This window comes from Sabethes cyaneus, chromosome 2 (genome assembly GCF_943734655.1).
Source record: "Sabethes cyaneus chromosome 2, idSabCyanKW18_F2, whole genome shotgun sequence".
Lineage (NCBI taxonomy): Eukaryota > Metazoa > Arthropoda > Insecta > Diptera > Culicidae > Sabethes > Sabethes cyaneus.
In genome coordinates, this window is record NC_071354.1 from 235,281,095 (window position 1) to 235,302,787 (window position 21,693).

The 21,693-nt window shown below is 40.2% G+C and overlaps 1 protein-coding gene across 1 annotated transcript in view; it reads left to right on the forward strand.

The window, feature by feature from the left end:
* LOC128736796 (putative mediator of RNA polymerase II transcription subunit 26) overlaps window positions 1–21,693 on the forward strand; it is a 331,101-nt gene that overhangs the window by 209,346 nt on the left and 100,062 nt on the right. The window contains exon 6 of the mRNA XM_053831285.1: window positions 3,620–3,894. Coding sequence (XP_053687260.1) covers window positions 3,620–3,894 — 275 coding nt within the window. The remainder of the gene's footprint in view (window positions 1–3,619; window positions 3,895–21,693) is intronic.

Below are 21,693 nucleotides of genomic sequence, written 5' to 3' on the forward strand. Positions count from 1 at the left end.
CTACCAATACCCCCCCCCTTCCTTTCCGCTCTTCCCCCTCCTTCACCAAAAATTTTCATTTCTTTCCCCTACCGTCCCTTCATCAATTGTAGAACCATCGTTTCAAAAAAATATTAATATATGTATGACCTCATTCCAAGGTCAAGACTAAAATCTTAAGATTAGTCTATTGCCTCCGTTGTCGAAAAGATCTTGGCTATGATATCAAAGTAATCTGCAAAGCCTAGGAGTTGGCTCCTAGGAGTACTCGAAAAAACCGAAAAACCGTGTTATTATCTGCCATAACTGATCTCAATCGACTGTTTCGGATGCTGCTTTGAAATTAATGAAAATGATTAGTTGTACTTCCGACATTTCTGCAAGATTTGTCGGATGGTAGAAGTTTGGTCCGCAGCGGCGCGAGACTCCGCAGGGTAATTCCCTGCGAAACCTTGTGCTATCGATGGGTGACAGTCGGCCTAACAGGATCTGGGAGAGTAACTTGAGGCGGCGTTTACTAGCGTTATGCCACGATAGTTGCAGCACTCGAGCCGATCACCCTTTTTGTAGATGGGACAAACCACTCCTTCCATCCATTCCTCTGGTAGTTTCTCCTCCTCCCAAATCTTGGAAATTACCTACTACACTGGATAATTTTCAGCGTTTCCCGGACATGTTTAAAAAGCTCTTTCGGTAGGCGGTCCTTACCGAATTTCTCGTTTGACTTCTTGGAGATCAGGTCCTGGGACATTACTATTTTCCATCGGCACTCCAAGGTTAACTTCCGTTTCGCCTCCTTGTGCAACTTCACCATTAAGGTGTTCATCGAAGAACTGCTTCCACCTGTTTACACAAAATGTTTTATAATTTTACGTGAATCATTTTCGTGGAGCAATTCCTTGAAATTTATTTATAGAAAACTACTAGCTATTACGATGTCCCCTTGAAAGAAAGCATGTTGCTTTTTTATGATGGCACCTGATCTTTCCTGGGCATTGTCTCCATCCCATACGCTTTTTTGGAGTGGGATGGACGATTTTGATTTTCTTGCTTTAGTGAGGTAGGACAGATGCACAAAATTTGGCACGATTCTGTGATCACCATACTCATTAGCAGTTCTTTCATTGATTTATTTTTACTTCTTTTGTCTCCGTCAGCATTCCAAAATTCTTATTTTTAAAACTAATTCAAAAGAAGTTTGTCCTCCAAAATAAACCGGGAAATAAAATGCGCAGGCTCTTGCTCTATATTTGGCGACAGCCTGTGACTTTTGGATTAGAACAAGAAAACTGTCATTAAAAAAAAGAAAAAAATGGGGGCAGCAAAAAAAATCAGCAAAACACAAAGACAATTGGATTTTCACAACTTTCGCGGACATAAAAGCTGTTTCTTTTTCTACAAAATGGAACAATCTTCTTCGAATCTCGTCCAAAAATAGCATCCTGATTAAAACGTTTACTAGAAGCGTTTCATCAAAAATCTCCCGAATGAGTCACCGCATGTTCCGCACGGTCCGTGCCGGTGACGGCGGCGGTTCCCGTTTGTTTCGCGCTTCTGGGCGCACATTTCGCTGACGGGACAGTCGGCGAAAATAACGCAAAACCAACGATGCGAGAGCGCAAACAACTACCACAACAACAACAACACGAAGAACGCAACGATGAAGATGGCCCGAAATACCAGCATCGGACGGATGAAAAACTAGACCAAACACGCCATACACACCTGAGCGGCAGCAGCAGCATCGACGTGACGGAGTGAGCGGTACGGGTGCGGAACGGAGGCTAACCCGCAGCGAGAGTTTTTCCGTGCATATCCCGATTGCGGCCTCAGTTCAGTGCCAAGATTCGCGTTTTATGCACATATACCTCCCCGGTCGCGCAGCGCGAAGTGTCCGCATGCGGTCGTGATAATTTAGTAGAATATTAGCACTTGCGGTCGGGAAATTTCGTGTTCTTGGTTTCCTTATTTAGTGAAATTCCGGTGAAGAATTACTACTGAAGAGTCAGAGCAATTTTAGTGAAGAATATAATTTGAGTGATTAAAAGTGTGTAATTTAGTTCAAGTGAAACGTGAATTTTGTTTTCCGTGTACGGTGTGTCCTGAATAGCAGCCAAAATTACACCGTGGGAAGAAAAAGGTGTGGATGTCATCCAATCAGCGCAAAAATTAGTTCCATTCGACTTCACAAGCCACATTACTCAGGGCAGAAAGTTGTACCACTGCTGACCAGCGCCCCGCACAGAACCGTAGAATGGGATCAGGGAATCAAAATAAATCGAAATCCATTTAAACGGAATAAATAAATTAACCAAACGGCACAAATTGTTCGAATGAGCATATCACCCAAATCGAATTACATTTTTTTTGCCACCGAATTGGAGATATGTGATTACCTGCCTGCCTACCGCCCTACCACCCGGGACTGTCGAGGCACATTTCGATGCTGATTTTCGATACAATTTGAACACACCCCTCTGTGATAGTGTAATTTTTTGATTTACGACCTGGTCATAATTTGGGTTGAATGAAATTTATTACAACCAATTAAGGTTCGACTCAACTAATAGGAAAATTCGTGCGTCTTTTTAAAAAAATTATTTTATTGTATCCGCCAATTAATTTACAGTGCGCCGGTGTTGAATAACAGAAAAATAATTCGGAAACAAATTAAATATCCCGGTCAGGCTGAACTCGTTCTGCGCGATTTCTCCACTTTCGCAGAAACTTTTCGCGCTCGTTCCGCCCGCCCCGGTGCGGCGGCCGGTTTCCTGTTGTGTACGTGAGCTACAGCAGCTGGAGAAAACACCGGCAAAATGCCAAAGCAAATGAAATTATCACAACCGTACAATTACAACCATTCTGGTGGATGCGATTATTCTTTTTTTTTTTTTGCTTGTCTGACGGAGCGAGAGAAAACAATAATTAAAGAAGCCAAAGAAGCAACCGGCTATTATTCAGGCCATTTTCCGTGAAATTACTGAACTTTAACTACCGTAAAAGTTTTCAATTACGGACATTTAATTGCAGTGCTAAAGTTTCTGATGCTGAAGTGTATTTCGTGGTAAAATACCGCAATGATTGCAATGCAATGCAAAAATTGCATTGAAATGTGTTCAGTTTTGTTAAACTGAATAACACTGCAATTGACCCCCTTAAACATTCATAAAACGTATCAGACTTACTTGACAGTCCCAAATAATAATCTCGCTAAGTGTAATCTTATTTCGCGTAACTAATCAAATGAAACCGTTTGCATGAAACGTTAAGACGTTGGTTTTTACATCGAAAAACGCCATTACAGTCCATTAAACGTCAATATTTAAAAAGGATAATTCGACTTTAAAAGCACTAAACCCCACTACCTAGTCAGTATTAGAACTGAGTCTCAAAAGAATCCCGCGTTCCATAGAAAAATATAATAGAAAACTATGATCTGAATGCAATGGAGCTCGCAGCAGCCGGTTCGCATTGAAAGTCCTCTCTGCAAACAGCTTAACTCCGACTCCCAGCGAACCACTCACTGACGACGGTCGGTGGCAGTGGCAGAATATCGCGTTCCTTTATCGTCCTCTATATGTCGAAGTGAAAAAAAGTCCATTTGACAATTTTCTTGCTTTTTATCCGCGTATCATTGCAGGTTTGAAGCGCGTTGCCTGGCCACCACCACAAGCGGAGGGTGGTGACGATTACTACCAGCAGCAGCAGCAGCAACAACCCTCCCATCCGCCTCAACAGCAATACTATCAGCAGCAGCAACAACCATCCCCCCAGTTCCAGCACCATCAGCAACCGACTTTTCAACAGCCATCCTATCAGCCCTACTCGCAACAGCAGCAACAACATCCACAACAGCAACAACAACATCAGCAAGCACAGCATCAGCCGCGAGAACGAATCATCCCGATTCAGAGGGTAAGCTCATTAAAATCCCACCAACGTAAACTCTAATCTATTAAGAAGACCCCTTACTTGCGCTGGTGGTGAATGTTTCCTTCTCTCTACTCTACACACGATTCGAACCTTTTCAACTTTCTGGTAGATATTCTATGCTTACCTACTTGAGTGCTGAGTCGCGCGCTTGAAAACATATTTTGAGCTCGAAAAATTTAAGCATGAATGGCACTCGGTCGGTGCTGCTGACTGCATTCAAACTGGGACATTTTTCCTTTAATTCTCGCTGCTTGGCTATGCTGGCCAAGCCACCATCATTTGCATGTTTATCATGAGACGTACTTTTTCTTTTTTGTTTGAAAGCGGCGAGTTTTCTTTTCTTTTCTTTTCTTGTTGCTGGAGCGACATTACAGTTACATTCCGGGAAGCTAGTGAAGCGAAAACCTATTTAGTACCGACACTGCAGCGAGTAGTGATTTTTTGACTCGAATTATGTAAACGGCCTAGATAGTTAATTAAAACGTTTTTGAAATGGCGTCCATTTTGACAGAAGCTTTTAAGGAACGAAAATGAAACTACCACTGAATTCTAAGTTACAAAGAAAAATAAGAGTATATTTCGTCAGAAGCAAAAATTATGTTAAATGAACCAGTTTTATTCAATTGATTTACTTCATTAAACAGTATTTCATAAAAAACTATTATGCACAGCAGCACTATGCACTTTAGAGATTTTTTTTTTGTTAATTTCTTCCTTTTAGATGATTGTCCAATAGCATTCAATCGGTCGTACTTATGACGCAATTAGGTTAAAATGCGAACAGGTGCCTTAGGACGCCTCCATAAATTTCTAACTGTTTTACGTAGCTTGCTTATACCGTCGACAATGTCCTTCTCGGAAAACCTCAGCCATAAAAATAGTCGGTTCTATTCAATGGCATATACTAATGGATATCTTTGGATTTTCTTTACTCCTTTTAATTAAAAGTAACCGTGCGTCTCCATTATATTATCGCAACTTAATTTCGGGTCTTTTGAGTCTAGGGACTTCTTCATACTTATACGTTATACACTCACAAAAATAAACATTAAAAACGATTTTGTGTTTCAAAAGTTATGCAGTTTTAAACAAAAATTGGCAAAAATGATAATTTTTGAGAGCAACTAGATTCAGAAATGGGCGTCTTAAGTGAACAAAAATACGTAGGAATCAAAAATTTTTCTAAATAAATTTAAGCAGACACTCCAGCTATGAACAAAACTAGAACATTTCCATTTTTACATATGTAATTGCTGACTGATTAATCTGTTTTAACAATTTTTAACAACACGTTTTTGAAGCAAAAATACAACGTTATTATTTAATAACATTTTCGAACTCCCACTTCTATGTATCTCAATATCTTAAAAAGGTTCAGCAAAATTGTAGTAGACAAAACAAATTATTCAGATTAGTTGAGTAATTCTCGCTGAAACGACGCCACTACTGACACGAGGTCTTCAAATATTGCAACTTTTGCGCTTAATTGGTTGAAAATGGTTAAAAAAAAAGAATTACACTTTTGATACCTCGAAATAGTGGACCCCTCGTTCGCCAAGGGGCCTAATAGGTTTAAAAAAAGTTGAATTTTGAGCAAACCTTAAGATCTATATCATTTGATATTTCATAAATTTGCCATGAAACAACTAACAAATGACCCGGTTTTGTAAAGAACAAGAACAGGACTTTTAAATGGACCGATTTTTATTTTAAGACCACCATTGGAAAGCTGAGAAAAAATGCTGCAAGAAACATTTATAAAATTAGGTGTGCAATAAAATTAACTGAATAAAACAACTAGTTATTTGTAGCAAGGTTCACAATTTTTATATTATTATTGTGATATTTCCAAAATTTACTATGAAACCAACTACAAACGACACGGTTTTGTAAAGAGGAGTAATATGGTTTATAAACGAAGTGAAAACAAACGACGGCCATCTTGGATTTGGCCGCCATGTTGGATTTTATCAAGAAAGCGCCGTTTTCACCATGATACCCCCTACCGATTTTAATTTGAAGACCACCATCGGAAAGCTGAGAAAAAATGCTATAAAAATGTTAATATTTATAGTGACGCTCTGCCCGAGAAATATCAAATTAAGCTAATCTTCATGGGCTCTCCAACTTTTGGACAATTAAACTGTTGGACTCAAAATTTTATGGATTTTTGGACTGCCAAACTCTTGGATTTCTGGACTTTAAAACTCCTGGAATGTGGAACTCCCAACCCCGTGGACTCCTAAAATTTTGGACACTCAAACTCTCGGAATAATAAACTTCTAAATACTATGGTTCCTAACCCTTTGTGCTCTCAAACATTTAGACTCTCAAACTTCTGGCTTTTTGGACTCTCGAACTCTGGGTTTCTCAAACTTTCAAACCTGTTGGTTTCCAACTCTTAGACTATTCCCAACCCAACCCTAGACTATTCCCAACTTTCTAAACTTCTAAACTCTTGAATTTTTGAACCTCCACGCTCCTGGACTTTTGGACTCCCAAACTCGTGGAATCTTGGACATCCGACGTTCTGAACAGCTCTCAAACATTTGGACGCTCAAATCCTTGGACTCCTAAACTGTTAAACTTCCAAACTCATAGATTTTTGAACTCTCAAACCCTTGGACTCTTAAACTTTTGAAACTTGAACTCTTTAATTCTTGGATTCCCAAGCCTTCGGGCTCCCAATCTCTCAGACTTTTAAACTCCAAAACTCCTGAACTTTTGGATTCTTGAACTCTAATCTCCTGGACTCTCAAACTCTTGGATTAACAAAATTCTTAAATTGGCTCTCAAATCTTTGGACACTCAAATCCTTGGACTCCTAAGGTCTTAGACTTTTGGACTCCCAATCCCCGAGCTCTCAAACTTTTAGACACACAAGCTCTTGAATTAATAAACTCTTGGATTCTTGGTTTCTCAAGCCTTTGTGCTCTCAAACATTTGTACACTCCAGCTCTTTGATTCTTATAATAATGATAATGAGATAATGATCTTTGATTCTTAGACTGTTGGTTTCTCAAACTTTTGGACACTCAAGCTCTTGAACTAACAAACTCTTGCACTCCCAATATCTTGGACTATTTGACTCCTATGCTCTTAGACTGTTGAACTTCCAACATTCTGGACTCTCAAACTATTGGACATTCGAACCTTTGGACTTCTAAACTGTTAAACTTCCAAACTCATGGAGTTTTGTAGTCCCAAGCTCTCGGACTCCTAAACTCTTGGACTCCCAAACTTTTGAACACTCAAATTCTTGGAGTAACAAGCTCTTGGATTCTTGGACACCTAAGCCTTCTGGTTCCCAATCTCTAGGGCTTTTGGATTCCTAAACTCTTGGACTCTCAAGTCATTGTTCTCTCAAACATTTGGACTCTCAAACCCTTAGACTTCCAAACTATTAGACTCCCTAACTCTTGGATTTTTAGACTCCCGAGCCTTTGGGCTTCCACTTTCTTAAACTTTTGGACTCCTAAACTCTTGTACTCGTGATCTTTGAGACACTCAAACCTCTTGAATTCTTAGATTCGCAAGCCTTGGAACTCCCAATCACCCAAAATTTAGGAGTTCTATACTCTTGGACTCTTCTACTACCTCCTTCTGCACACTCAAACTTTTGGACTCTCAAACTTTTTAACTACCAAGCCGTTGGACTCCCAAATTCTTGGACTTTTGAACTTCTAAACTCTTGGACTACCAACCTTCTGGGGACTCAAAATTTTTGACATTGAAACCCCTAGGACTCCCAAACTCTTGAGTATTTGTAGCTCAAGCATTACGTTTCTCACAATCGTGTGGGAGATTTGTACCTTGCTTGTGCCCAAACTTTTGGACTTTCAAACTCTTAGTTTTTGGAATCCCAAGCCCTAAACCTTCCAAATTAATATATTCTCAAAATTTTGGACACTCAAACTCTTGAACTGACATACTCTTGCACTCTCAATCTCTTGAACTTTTGGACTTCTAAACTCTTAGACTATTGGACTCTCAACCTTTTGGACACACGAACTGCTGTACTCCTAATATCTTAAATTGACAAACTCTAGGATTTTTGGACTCTCAAGCTCTAGCACTCCCATACTCCTAGTCTGTTAGGCTTTTAGACGCCCAAACTCTAGGATTCCTGTTCTCGCATGCCTTTGAACTCCCAATATCTTGGATTTTTTATTCCTAAACTCTAGGACTCTTGGATTTCTGGATTTCCAATCTCCTGGACTCTCAACCTCTTGGACTAGCAAACTCTTGTATTCTTGGATTTCCATGCCTTTGAACTCTCAAACTTTTGGACACTCAAACCTCCCAAAATTTTTGGACACTCTTGGACCCCAAAAACCATGGACTCTGAAATCTTTTGACTAACAAACACTTGAGTTCTAGATCTCCCAAGCCATTGAACTCTCTATTTGACTCTCAAACCCTTTAGACTCCCAAACTTTTAGACTTCCAAATCCTTCGATTTTTGGACTCCCGAACCTTAAAAACTCTTAGATTCTTTGGGCTCCCCATTTCTTGGATTTATAGACTCCCAAACTCTTGAAATCACATCCTATCGGACTCTCAAAATTTTTGAACACTCAGACTCTTGGAGTTTTAAACTCTTGTACTACCAAATTTTTGAACTCCCAAATCACAAAGCAGAAGTGAGAATTGAAATCCAAACGCGTACAGATACTAGCTAACCTGGCGGTACTAAAATTGGTCACAAATCTGTTGTGACAACCGGTTTGTAACAACTGTGCTACTGGGACGGTTGTACTACCAAATTCCTGGATTCTTGGACTTCTAAACTCTTGATCTTTTGAACTTCCAAGCTATTGGACACTTAGACTCAAAACCTTTCGGATTCCCAATGTTTTGCACACAAACACCTGTACTCCTATACCTTTGAAATCCTCAACACTTGGACTACGAAACTCTTCGATTTTTGGACTCCCAAACTCTTGGACTCTTGTACTCCCAGCCTCCTGGACTATCAAACTTTTGAAAACTTAAACTCTTGGATTTTGGACTTACAAGCTATTGGACACAAACACCTGTACTCCTATACCTTTGAAATCCTCAACACTTGGACTACGAAACTCTTGAATGTTTGGACTCCCAAACTCTTGGATTCTTGTACTCCCAGCCTCCTGGACTTTTGAAAACTTAAACTCTTGGACAAACAAGCTCTTGGATTATAGACTTCCAAGGTCTTGGACCCTCAAACTTTTGGACACTCAAAACCTTGAAAATTTTTAGATTTTTGGATTCCCAAGCTCTTGGACTCCCGGTATCTTGGTTCCTGAAACTCTTGAGCACTCAAACTTTTGGACCAACAAACCCCATGAATTCTTGGACCCCCAAGTCTTCGGGCTCCCAATTTCTTAGACCTTTGGACTTCTAATCTTTTAAACTCCCAATCTCCTGGACTCTCGAACTTTTGAACATTCAAACTCTTGGGCTCCCAAACTCTTAAACTACCATACCTTTAGACTTCTAAACCACAGAACCGAACTGGAAGTTGAAATCCAAAGAGGTACTAGCCACCTTCTACAGAAACACACAAACGCACACCAAAGCATACAGCAGCGAAAGGGAGCGAGCATACACTCAAACCCTTGGACAACCAAACTCTTCGGTTTTCAAACTGGACGCAGAAACGTAAACAAATATACTTCAACTATTTCACAATTTTTATTGTTTTATAATCTACTTTAATTTCATTGCAAATTTAACGAAAATTGCACTAAACGACATCAGAGATTACGGTGAATCAATCGTAACATTAAACTGATGCCAAAACTGAAGCTTAGAATAAGCATATTAGCTACGAAACTCGGAGTACAAAAGGTTGGAAGTCCAACAATTCAGAAGCGTAACCATTCAGGATTCTAAAAAATCTTTCAGGAAATCGAAAAACTCGTAATTCAAAAGTTTTAGAACCAAAAGTTTGTGAGCCTAAAAGCTTTAGAAGCTGATTCAGTTTGGGTATCCAAGAACTGAAAAGTACAATAAGTCCAACATTCCGTAAATTCCGTGAGTTTGAAATCCAAAGTTTTTCCTGAGTCCAAGAGTTTCGAAGCCTAAGAATGTAAGAGTTCAAAATTTTTAAAATACAATAGCTTAAGAGTTCAAGCGTTTGAGAGTCCAAAAGTTTGGAAGTTCAAGAATTTGAAATTCTATAACTTTGGTTGCCCAATTACTTGGGAATACAAGAGTTTGGAAATGGGGAGTCCAAGAGTCCAAGAACTTAGGAGTCCAGAAGTCCAAGAGTTTACGAGACTAAACGTCTAAAGTTCACGAGTTTGGAATTCCGAGAGTCCAAGATTTGGGATTCTGGGTGATTTGGAGTCCAATAGTTTGAGCATCCAAAAATGTTGAAGTCAAAGAACTATGGAATCCAAGAGTTCTGAAAGTTTTTGCAATCCAAAAGCTTGGGAATCCAAAAGTTTGGATATCGAAGGGTTTGAAAATCCAAGAATTGGACCGAATAACAGTCTTTAAAAAAAAAGTTGTAGGAATTCCTAGACTGCTGGACTCCAAGAGTCCAAGAGCTGGGGAGTTAAAAAATACAAGAGTTTGACAGTTCAAGAATCCGAAAATCCTAGAGCTTGGTGGTACGAGAGCTTAGGAGCCTATTAATCCAATAGGAGCCCAAGAGTCCAAGAGTTTGGGAATCTAAGAATTTTGGAGTACAAAACTTTGGGAATCAGCGTTGGAGTCCAAGAGTTTTAGAATGTGAGAGTTTGTGAGTCTACAAGTTTTGAATTCGAAGAGCTTGGATGTCCACCAGTTTAAAAATCCAAGAGTTTGAAACTGTGAGTTTGGTGGTACAAAACTTTTTGAGCAAAAAAGTTTGGAATTGCTAGAGTTTGGGATCTCAAGAGTCCGAGAATGGAAAAGTTTGGCAGTTCAAGAATACAAGAGCTCAAGAATCCCAGAGCTTGACGATACAAGAGTTTGGAGCCCCAGAGTCTAAGAGTGTAAGAGTTCAACTATTGGGCTAGTTTGAAAAGCCAATAGTTTTGGAATCCAAAAAGTTGAAAGTCCAAAAGCTTGAAAGTCCTAAAGTTTGAGAGTCCAAGAATTTAAGCTCCCAAAAGCGTTTGGGAGTTCAAGAGTTTAGGAATCCAATAGTTTGAGAGTGCAAAATATTTGAAATGGCAAGAGTTTGGCAGCCCAAAAAGCTAAGAGTTTGGCAGTCCAATAGTACAAGAATCCAAGATTCCAAAAGTATGGAAGCAGGAATCAAATAATTCAACAGCCTCGAAGTTCGAAAAAGCAGGAGCCTAAAAGTTTCAAATTCCCAAAAATGGAAAAGTCCAGAAGCTACGAAATACGTTAGGTTGGGTGTATAAGTTAAAAAGTTCACAACCAAAAGCCCGAATAACCGAATACCACCTACCGTTAGAAGTTTGATGCACTCCATACAAGCATGGGTTGACTAATTATACAATATTGCCGAGTATTCGAATCCAAAGGTAATATAAGACTGAAATTCTGGTCTTTGAACTCTGAACTCTGGACTCTGGATTCTGGACTCTGGACTCGGTACTCTGGACTCGGTACTGTGGACTCTGGACTCTGGTCTTAAGATTCTGGATTCCGAACTGGATCCGACTCTCAACTAGATCCGTTCAAGGAAGACCAAATTCTGTATCCAGTAAAACGACCAAAACCTTGACGACCATTATGAGCTCAATATTCTGGCTGTTTATAAAATAACTGTAATGAATTGAGTCTTTATTTCTGCTGCAACTGATTACGGAGCACTTGGCGACGCTGATGCTGTGTCGGTTGCACACTCACCGATCATGGAACGTGGTGATCAGCTTTTGCAATTCGATGCAATCAGCAACTGAGGTAATTTGCAAAATACAGCGAAAACATCAAGGGTCCAACGTTGCTACCCTGAGGAACGCCAGTGGTACTCCGCAAATCGCAAGACCCAGTGTTTCCCCAAATTCATAGAGAAATAGAAGTTTTTGAGAAAGTATCGTACAAAAGCAGCAGGGGCAGAAAGGTGTTTGTAATATTTCATCCACCTACCGTGGTCCACTCAACAGTATCACAATAAGCGAAAATTCTACTGAAATTCTACACGTGGCATCCTGTCCTCGTCTGTGAAGAACTAACAAAACAATCTTTGCTAATTTTTATGATATTCGAAACTTTCGTAAAAATGTTACGTGAAAAACTTACATGTTTTGGGCAAGAGCAATTCGCTAAAATTCCGTGCGAGTTTTATAGCTCAATTTAAACTGGGCTAATATCGTTACTCCTAAATTGGCCAATTATTTCCGTATAAATCAAGCTTCAGTCACAGCAACTTTGTACCACTGACAGGCCGTTCAGTTACAGCTGGCGGCTCATCAATCGCGGGAGAAACCAGTACCAGGTGGAATGCGCGTGGCCAATCGACTTGCCACTATAACGATTACCGACAACTACTGACGGCCAACCAGCCAACCGATCTATTACTTTGGCCAACGTCCATTGACGCTCACATAAGGAGCGGCTTACAGCAGCACGCCAAATAGCACCAGCACCAGGGGGCGTCTATTTTCAATATTTACCGAAGCGTGCACACCTGTTGGTGACAGACTCCTGATTGCATCCTGTCATCGATTGCAGCAGCCGAGAAAAATTGCCAGAGATAATCTGTCTATTTTTACTGGGCGGTACTCCAGAAAGTCCGTTCGACTTTTCATCGATTGCTTAGGAAGGAATTGGACCATTCAAAGCTAATTTTTTGCGTTCAAATGACTTAAGAATTAAACCTGTTATTAGTTGATATTTTATAAAAAGTTTCCCTGCCTTTCTGACGAGCATGATAGTAAAGAGTCATCATCCTTTTTCGCTGTTCACAACGCGACCACCACACGGACTCTACTCTAGTTTAAAAACCATTAAAACAAGCCTTCATGGCTTTCATTTAAAAATTAGCTTCATTTGCATTATTCGTTTGCCATATCGAAAAATGAATGCATAATTAGTTTGTACCACCTGTCGTTTAGCCACGAAAAAATAACATTTTTGCTCGATCGCTGCGCGGTGGTTTTTTGTCTGTAAGCTATATTTAAAATATATTGTCATAATTGCACTACCGACCAGCAGCGCGTAGCCCACTAACGGAAAGCAGCTCGAGGGACTCGTCACTTTTTTTTTTATTTTATTTCACTTCTCCTACAATGAGTCCTTCATTAAATTTACTTTTCATTGAACGACGCCCTAGGAAGCTTCAACAAATTCAACAGGATTATGTGAGAAAGTCAATCCTCAATTAACCTAGTGCGTGACTATCCGTGCCGAGGCGAGCCGAAGGGGGCGAACAGTCGACCTTCCGACCCCATCCCATTACACTGTGCACTCACTCAATGAACATCCTACGGTGCCTAGTTTATATTCCGCTAACAGTGCCAACCAAGCATTGTGAATCGCATCGTATCGGGGTTCGGTTCGGTGATGGCCATGATAAATTTATGCAAACTCGATGCATAAAGTGCATATCGTCGGGCCGACCGGCCGGCCGGCTGGTCGGAACATGATTCATGAGCGGAGCAGGAAAAAAAATTCTGCGCGCAAAGAACTGCTGAGTGGGTTTTTTATGGGAGGTTTTCTCCCTTTCGCCGTTCGTTATTGCATTTATGATTCTATTTGAAAGTATTAATGTTGTATTTATAGAATCCGTGCGTGATGCGCGGACCTTTGCAGGCTATTTCGAGAAAGAATTCCGATTCCTCTCTGTAAGAGTCGTGCTTTTGGAGTTGGAAATAATATGCAAAATTGAAATAACTTAATTGGAGAATTTTTTAAAATAAATTAAATAAGAGAGTACAGGCATGGATGAATAACATTTGCGACAATCAAATGATTCTTCTTCCAATTTTGTGCCACCCGGAAATGGGAATTTCAATTATACAGTAATTGCCCGTACACAAGTTTCTACTACGGCTTAGAACAGGGCTTCCTAACCTGGGAGGGAGTATTCCCCTTGCCCATTACGGTTGCATCGTTGGCCGACCATTGAAGTTTCTAATATAAAAGCCACAGCCGCACTTAATAATCATTATCGAGTGCAATTAATTAGAGCACCTCCAGCACACAGCCGGGACCCCGTTCCGTCCCCGCTATTTCTGTCCCTATTTGTTCACTTCCTGTTGGCGCTGTATACCTGCACACGGGTATGATTCGAGGAAAGACCCGTTCCACGATTATTTCCGATTGACTGCGGCCTTTCCGTCGTCCCGACTGTTTGCGTTGATTAGTGGCTGCAGCGAGCAAATATGGAAATTATTTTAATAACCCATCAGCTGCTGCCCATGCTTGCAAGGCCACTTCGAGCCACTGCCGCCGTATGCCAGGTTAAATGAGCGAACTTTATTCAGGGTTGCTGGAGCAGGTTTCCCCCGAATCGATGGCCACTGCAGCTGGCAAACTAGCCCTGCTACTCTCGATTACATGGCGCAGTAATACGGAATCAATTGTGGTAATATTGCCGCAGCTAAAGGCCCAAACAAAATCGAATCCTCCTCGACGCCTAATGACTGATGAGGAAATGGACTTACGCGTACTAATCATGAACAATGACGATCGTCGTCCGCTCGGTTTGAACTTATGGCTATCACTTCTAGGCGAATTAATTGGCAAACCGGCTGTGCATTAAGCTGATTAAGTTCTCGGTAATTAAAATTAAAAGGCAAACGAAAAAACCACGGTTCTGCCTTCAATTTGATTTGATCATTGATTCTTACTTTCAAGAGACTGTACTTCCTCAGCTTAAGTTTTTTAATGCCATCGGCCGGCAAATGCATGAGTTATGAATCGGCACACATGTTTCGCCTATAGTTACGTTCCCGAACACTCTGCACTCCGGCTTTCGTTTTTTTTATTATTCCCATCCAGCCGAAAGCAACGACAACCGAACCCGGTTCGCGCGTTATGACCGGAAAATAGGTATAAACCACTTTTCTTGCCGTTCTTGCTAGTCACCAGAAACCCAGCTACCGAGCTAGCGACGCCACCGAGAACACAGGTGCTGAAGCAGAAGAACTCGACTCCCGGAACGAGCGCAGCTCGCCTCACATATAGAACAAATATAAATTTCCGTCGATTTCTGTGCGGCAGTCATTCGGCCATAATTTTTGTTTTTGGGTTGAGTTTAATAGGGCCCGAAAAAGTAGGATAGCAGGAGGCGACGGCAAGAATGGGCCACTTTTACGGCTTCGAAATCCTCTCTCTCCTTACAGCTGGGAGGTGGGATGGGCTGGTTTCCTGTCGCACACCTGCATGTACCGTTCTTTATACTCCTTGTTACGTCGCAAATTTACTTGTCACTTGTTTTATTTTCTCTCTATATTTCCCCCCTGGCAAGCGCCGCCGCCGCTATCTCAGGTGCACGGCCATAAAGCATATTTTTGTCAGGTGCGTTTACCGCAAATTCCTAGTCGATTTCACGCTTATGGCGGAGAAATTTATTCGCTTCCCGGAATTGATGATGGCACCGACGTGAGCGAATTTCTTTTCCGTTTCTAGGAAAAGTTTCGATCAAACCCCGGGCCCGGGACGGGGCCGTCAATTCAGCATTTTACGGAAGTAATATCAACTAAGTAAAATCGTTTGATGATAACTTAGAAAATATCATCAATTCAATTTAGGCCGAAAACCTATAGCATCGCATTGTCTTCGTTGGTTCGTTCCTGACAAAAACAATGCCCGTGTTATCTTTTTCATCTTTACCAATAATAATCCAAACTCCCCTCCCGGAATGACTTTCGCCATTTTGCCGACACCAGCCAGCCAGCGTAGGCCGGAAAACTCATCTGGCAGTGAATGAGTAGCAGAAACGCAATTCTCCCAGAATGGGTTATTGCTTAATGAAACATTGCTCGCATTCTTCGTTGTTTGATCATTATTATTATTATTGTTCCAGGCCGGAGCAGCGATAATTGAAATAGAAGCTTCATTCATTACAGACGAAATATGAAATTTTTCTTGTCAGTACTTTTCCGAATTAGAAATCCAAATTTATCTTGAAGCTCATCAGTTAGTACAGCCGAAGTAATATTTTCCCCGGAAAACAAAATTCCAAATTAAAAATTTCTCTCCACCAGTCTGGGGTAGTAGCAGATTAAAATATTTCGAATAAAATTCTTCAGCTTTGCACAGTTCTGTTTGATTGATTAAACAGTTGATTGATAGCTGCTTTTAGAATGTTTTTGAAAAATACCTACCTCACGGAACGTTATTTAGCTTCCTTGAATTTTTCCATTAATGAAACTAATCTCCTAGATTTGAATGTTAATTCACAGTAAAAAGAAACGAATCCTTAGCTAAGCTATTTTCAGCGTTCAAACATAAAAGGTGCCTCTCCTCGGTAGTATTATTACGTGCTGCTCACTGGCAATATGCTGCGAAATACCTGCCATCAGCGAGCTCGCTAATGCATCTTATCAATCGTGTGTCTAGGTTTTATGGATCAAGAAAACAGAAGCAATCTTGACGTCCCGTAAACACAGTTAATGGTATAAGGATGCTTTGGATCCGTTAAAAACTTTTGCACTTCTCTGGCAATATTTCATGCCATCATATGTGCACGTCGTAAAAAACTGACACGAAGTTTTTTTTATTATTATTGGTTTTATAGGTGAATTTTACTGAACTTAGCTAATAATACTGTAATAAATAGTAAAATTAAATTTTCAAAAGCAAATCAACTAGAAGTTTCTCCCTAAAATATAATAAAATTAGTTGAGTAAGTACCCGAGTAAGGTCGGGTACTCGGGGCGCCTTTGTCTCACAGCCACTTGTAGGTACATCAGTTATTGTAACCGAAATGATTATAATGCAAAAATATAATGCTTGTTCCTCTTTTGAACGTTCCTCTCCATTTGTCAGCTACCCCTCTTTTGTCTACCCGGCCACTCGCACATCTGTTTTCCTTGCGAAAATCTTTAAAAGGTCTTCAACATTTTCGTTTGTACGAATATCCCCCTTAATCTAAAACTGTCAAAAGTTCGCCATCGCTTACTATAATTAAAACAAAAAATAAATAAATTTTTTGTGTTAGGAAATATAGACATAGTTTCTTCGGCAATGTTGTAAATATTGTAAAAACAAGCAACTTTGCTGAAGAAATAAAATTTCTATCTTTATTGAGTGCTAAACTATAGGGCATATTCTTTAAAACTTCTTTAAAAATTGGTTTTTCACACTTAGCTTTTGTTAGTTGCATTTTACAAGCATACAATGTTCTAGACAATTATCGAAGCTCTTAAAATACACGTTTTTACAGAAGACCGCAAATCTTTTGGACCTTTACTTGCTAAGTTATGCTATATTCAAGCTTTAAAATTTCACAGCTTTACGAGCCCATGGGGTAAAATGGGGCAAGCGGAGCTATGAAATCAGTACTTCATCTTAAAGCTTAAGCCGAGTACTATAAACTTGTATAGGTTCCGCTTGTCCCCAATCACCCAAATGAGAGTACGGCAAGCATACATTTTAAGGGTTTCGCGTTCGCGAAAAGCTCGATACACGTTCATTTTTTTTTGTGTTAGTAGAAGATAGACAGATGATTTCTTCGGCAAAGGTATAGAAAATATAAAGGTAAACAATTTTGCTGAAGAAAAGACATTTCTATCTTTTTCGAGTGCAGAGCAATACAGCATTTTTTTAGGAAATTAATTGAAAATAAGTTTTTCATATTTAGCGTATGTTGGTTGCATTTTACAAGAGTATATGGTTCTAGGCGATTATTGAAAAACTCAAAACACATGTTTATACAGAAGGTTGCAAATCTCCATGACCTTTCCTTACAATGTTATCGCTTATTTAAGCTTTGTTTTTCCTCCCAAAACCAAAACCAAAAGCGAAAACTTTGTAAGGAGAGGTCCTAGAGATTTGCAATCTTCTGCAAAAACGTGTATTTTGAGTCCTTCAATAATTACTTAGAAGCATATATTCCTGTAAAATGCAACTAAGTATGAAAAACTTATTTTTAAAGAATTTCCAAACACAATGTTCTATAGCTCTGCACTCGATAGGAATAGAAATGTCATTTCTTTAGCAAAGTTATTAACCTTCATATTTTCCATAACTTTGCCGAAGAAACCATGTGTCTATCTACTAACACAAAAAAATGGATGTGCATCGAGCCTTTAGCGAACGCGAAACACATAAAACACATTTGGATGGTTGGGAACAAGCGGAACCCATACAAGTTTATAGCACTCGGCTTAAGCTTAAAGATGAAGTGCTGATTTCATAACTCCGCTTGCCCCATTTTACCCCATGGGTTCGTGAAGCTATGGAAATTTAAAGCTTGAATATGCGATAACTCAGCAAGTAAAGGTCCAAGAGATTTTCGGTCTTCTGAAAAAACGTGTATATGTTGAAAGCTTCGATAATTGCCTAGAACATTATATTCTTGTAAAATGCAACTAAGAAAAGCTAAGTATGAAAAACCAATTTTTAAAGAAGTTTTGAAGAATATGTCCTATAGTTCAGCACTCGATAAAGATAGAAATTTTGTTTCTTCAGCAAAGTTGCTTGTTTTCACAATATTTACAACTTTGCCGAGGAAACTATGTCCATATTTCCTAACACAAAAAATTTATTTTTTTATTTTCATTATAGTAAGCGATGACAAACTTTTAACAGTTTTAGATTAAGGGGGATATTCATACGAACAAAAGTGCTATAGACCATAACTGATAAAATGAAATCAAAAGACACTAGGAAAAAAGTTCCGCTTTTCGCCCTTTTGTACCACTGTGCGCTGTACGTGGTTCAATCTTTTGATGCCGAAAAAAGTATATTTAAATAGCAATTCAAAATTCTGAATTCAGAAAATTAAGACATGGAAAATCAGAAACAAATTATGAGATAGAATAACTAGACAGAATACCAGAAAATCCGTAATAGGCCACAATTATGCCACAAAGTGTGCAATGAGCCATAAAGTAGTAAAAAAGAATAACGAAACAAAGAAAAACAGAAGTTCAGTGAATCGGAATAACGGCCGATAGAAAAACCATTCCAGAGTTAAAATTACATCATCTGAACTCTTTTGTCGTATTGTGAATATGATTGAGTTCAAAAGGAAAACAAAAAAAAAACACAGAAATAGCAAACTATAAAAACAGATGAATAATCAGCCGAAACCCGGATAAGCAGCAAAAGAGAAGGATATTGAAACGAAATGAAAATCGAAGAACGGAAACGACACAGCTGCAACGGATTAAACAACTCTTCATGAACTTTCGAGAAAAATTGCTTTTTGCCTACTGATGAGGGTACATCGAACGATCTAATCGAAAAATGTTTATATGCCAAGCAAAGCAATTCTAGGTAGAGTGAGAAATCTCTTAATCTTTCTCGAAATGGTGGCTCCCGAAAGCTTCTGCGATTAAGGAAGCTATTTTCCAATTCTATTATCGCTTGAACTCGCTCTCGTTGTTTGCATTCCCACTCTTCTTTGACAGTTTGACCTTCACAAATGAGAGTTTGAGTAATGGGCGTTATTTAACACAGGAGAATTGGCTATTCAACACTGCTTGAGAACTGCTGATTATTGGCGTTGTATCCCAGTTAATTTGTTTGTAATTCGGATTTGTATAGTGCCTACCTGGCTAGTCCGCCCAGACATGTCAGAAAACTCTACGGAATGTACTAAATTTTTCTGAATGTACTAAATTGTCTCCAGATGCAGAGCCATTTCGGGAACCTTGACTTTTTTTGGCAGTGGTTGGGGCACTGTGCCGATCGAACGAGCTATAAAATGTTAAAACACCTTGAACTGCTTTCTGTCATTCATCCATTATGACGCCTGGACCTTGGACCTTGGTCCTTGGGCCTTGGACCTTGGACCTTGGACCTTGGACCTTGGACCTTGGACCTTGGACCTTGGACCTTGGACCTTGGACCTTGGACCTTGGACCTTGGACCTTGGACCTTGGACCTTGGACCTTGGACCTTGGACCTTGGACCTTGGACCTTGGACCTTGGACCTTGGACCTTGGACCTTGGACCTTGGACCTTGGACCTTGGACCTTGGACCTTGGACCTTGGACCTTGGACCTTGGACCTTGGACCTTGGACCTTGGACCTTGGACCTTGGAACTTGGTCCTTGGACGTTGGACCTTGGACTTAAGATCTTACCAGTTCACAAAAGTGTCTAGTAAAATTGTCTAGTCGGAGACAATTGGCGATGAAATGCACGACAAGAAACAGTTTGAGGTCGTCAGCGTCAATAAGTATGCATCCTACTTCAAGCAGTGTAGCCACATACCTGAAAATATGATGAGAAGTAAAGGTCTTATACTACTTCTTTGGGGAACATCAGATTAATTGCTAAATACTGATGAAATTGCTAAATACTGATTTCGTAGTTTCAAATCTGTTGACAAGCCAAGTTACCAATAATCGTGTCAACTAACAAATCACGACAGTGGATTTTGAATTCCATACCTACTTTACCTTACTTTAGTGGCGACGTATTGAACGCAAAATTTTACGCTCGAGAACTCAAGCACTTGCCAATCAGCTTCCTTTAGCGTCCATGATTCATGTTCATAACGGACCACCAGGAGGATTATCGTTCAGTTTTGTGCGAACTTAGAAACTGAACGACATTAGCTGGTCACATAATCCGTAGAGAGCCCGGCTTACATCATTGTCATATGGCACGAACATACCAAGGTATGTGAATACCTCCAATCTAGCCCCACTTTGCTGCCAGCAACCATGTACCATGGTTATGTTAATGAGAAATCCCAACCTCGCTACTTACAATTCAAAAGGCCTAAAGGCCTGTTCCACTTCTCTATGGTATAGTTCCAATGATGTGGACGTTTGCCCTTCGTATTCCACCTTCCAAGGTAATATTGAATAGCAGGTTAGAGAGTGCACCCCTTCAAGTCCATCCAACGCCAGGAAAGCGTCTGAGATCTTAGCCGCTATTCTGACGCATGATTTTTCCCCCATTCACGCGTCGCGTGATTAAGTTAAACTTGTTTCGTCGGAAAACCATGTCCTAGTATTATCTGTCACAGCTCGTTTCGTTTGACTGAATCTAACGCCGTCTTAAATTCCATAAAAAGATGAATCTGCAAGTTGTACTCCTGGAACTTGTCTAGCAACTAGCGCAGGGTAAATTATAAATGTAGTAGCATTAAATGGGACAGCCTCTTTACTTCGTCGTTGATTCGAAAATTCTATAAAACGGGCATTATTTGGCATAAAAAGCATGATGTGTAAAAACTCAATGTAAAGTCTAAAAAAAGGAAACTCGAAATAATTTTCCACTCCAGTCTGCTAACCTGTTTACCCGGTACTTAATAATCCTCACCCGTAATTGTTCACTTCCAGAAGAATTTACTCCAATTTCCACTTCATTTTACAAAACATCCGCCAGTTCTGGTAGCAGGCAGCAATCATGACTCCGTGGCACGCGCGTGTGGTATGTATGTGCACAGCCAATCGTGCCTCGAGGTGGTGGTGTCGACATGAAGACGACAGACAGACAGACAGACAGTATAAAGAGTGCGCGGTGGTTCCGCGCTTTCGGGTTTCGGGTTTTGGCTTCAACCGAAATTGCTACCCATTAGGTGAAAAACAAAACACATTTGTGCGCGGCTTGCAGGCCACCGCCGCCAGCTGCCGCCACGCCACTCTACCACGGCGCTAGCAAACTTTTCCGCGAAGAATTTCGCGGCAAACAAATTATCACATGTGTGGAAATTTTTCGCGCTGGGCGCGAGGCTGTGCGAAAGGGTGTCAATGGCAGATGTTGTGCT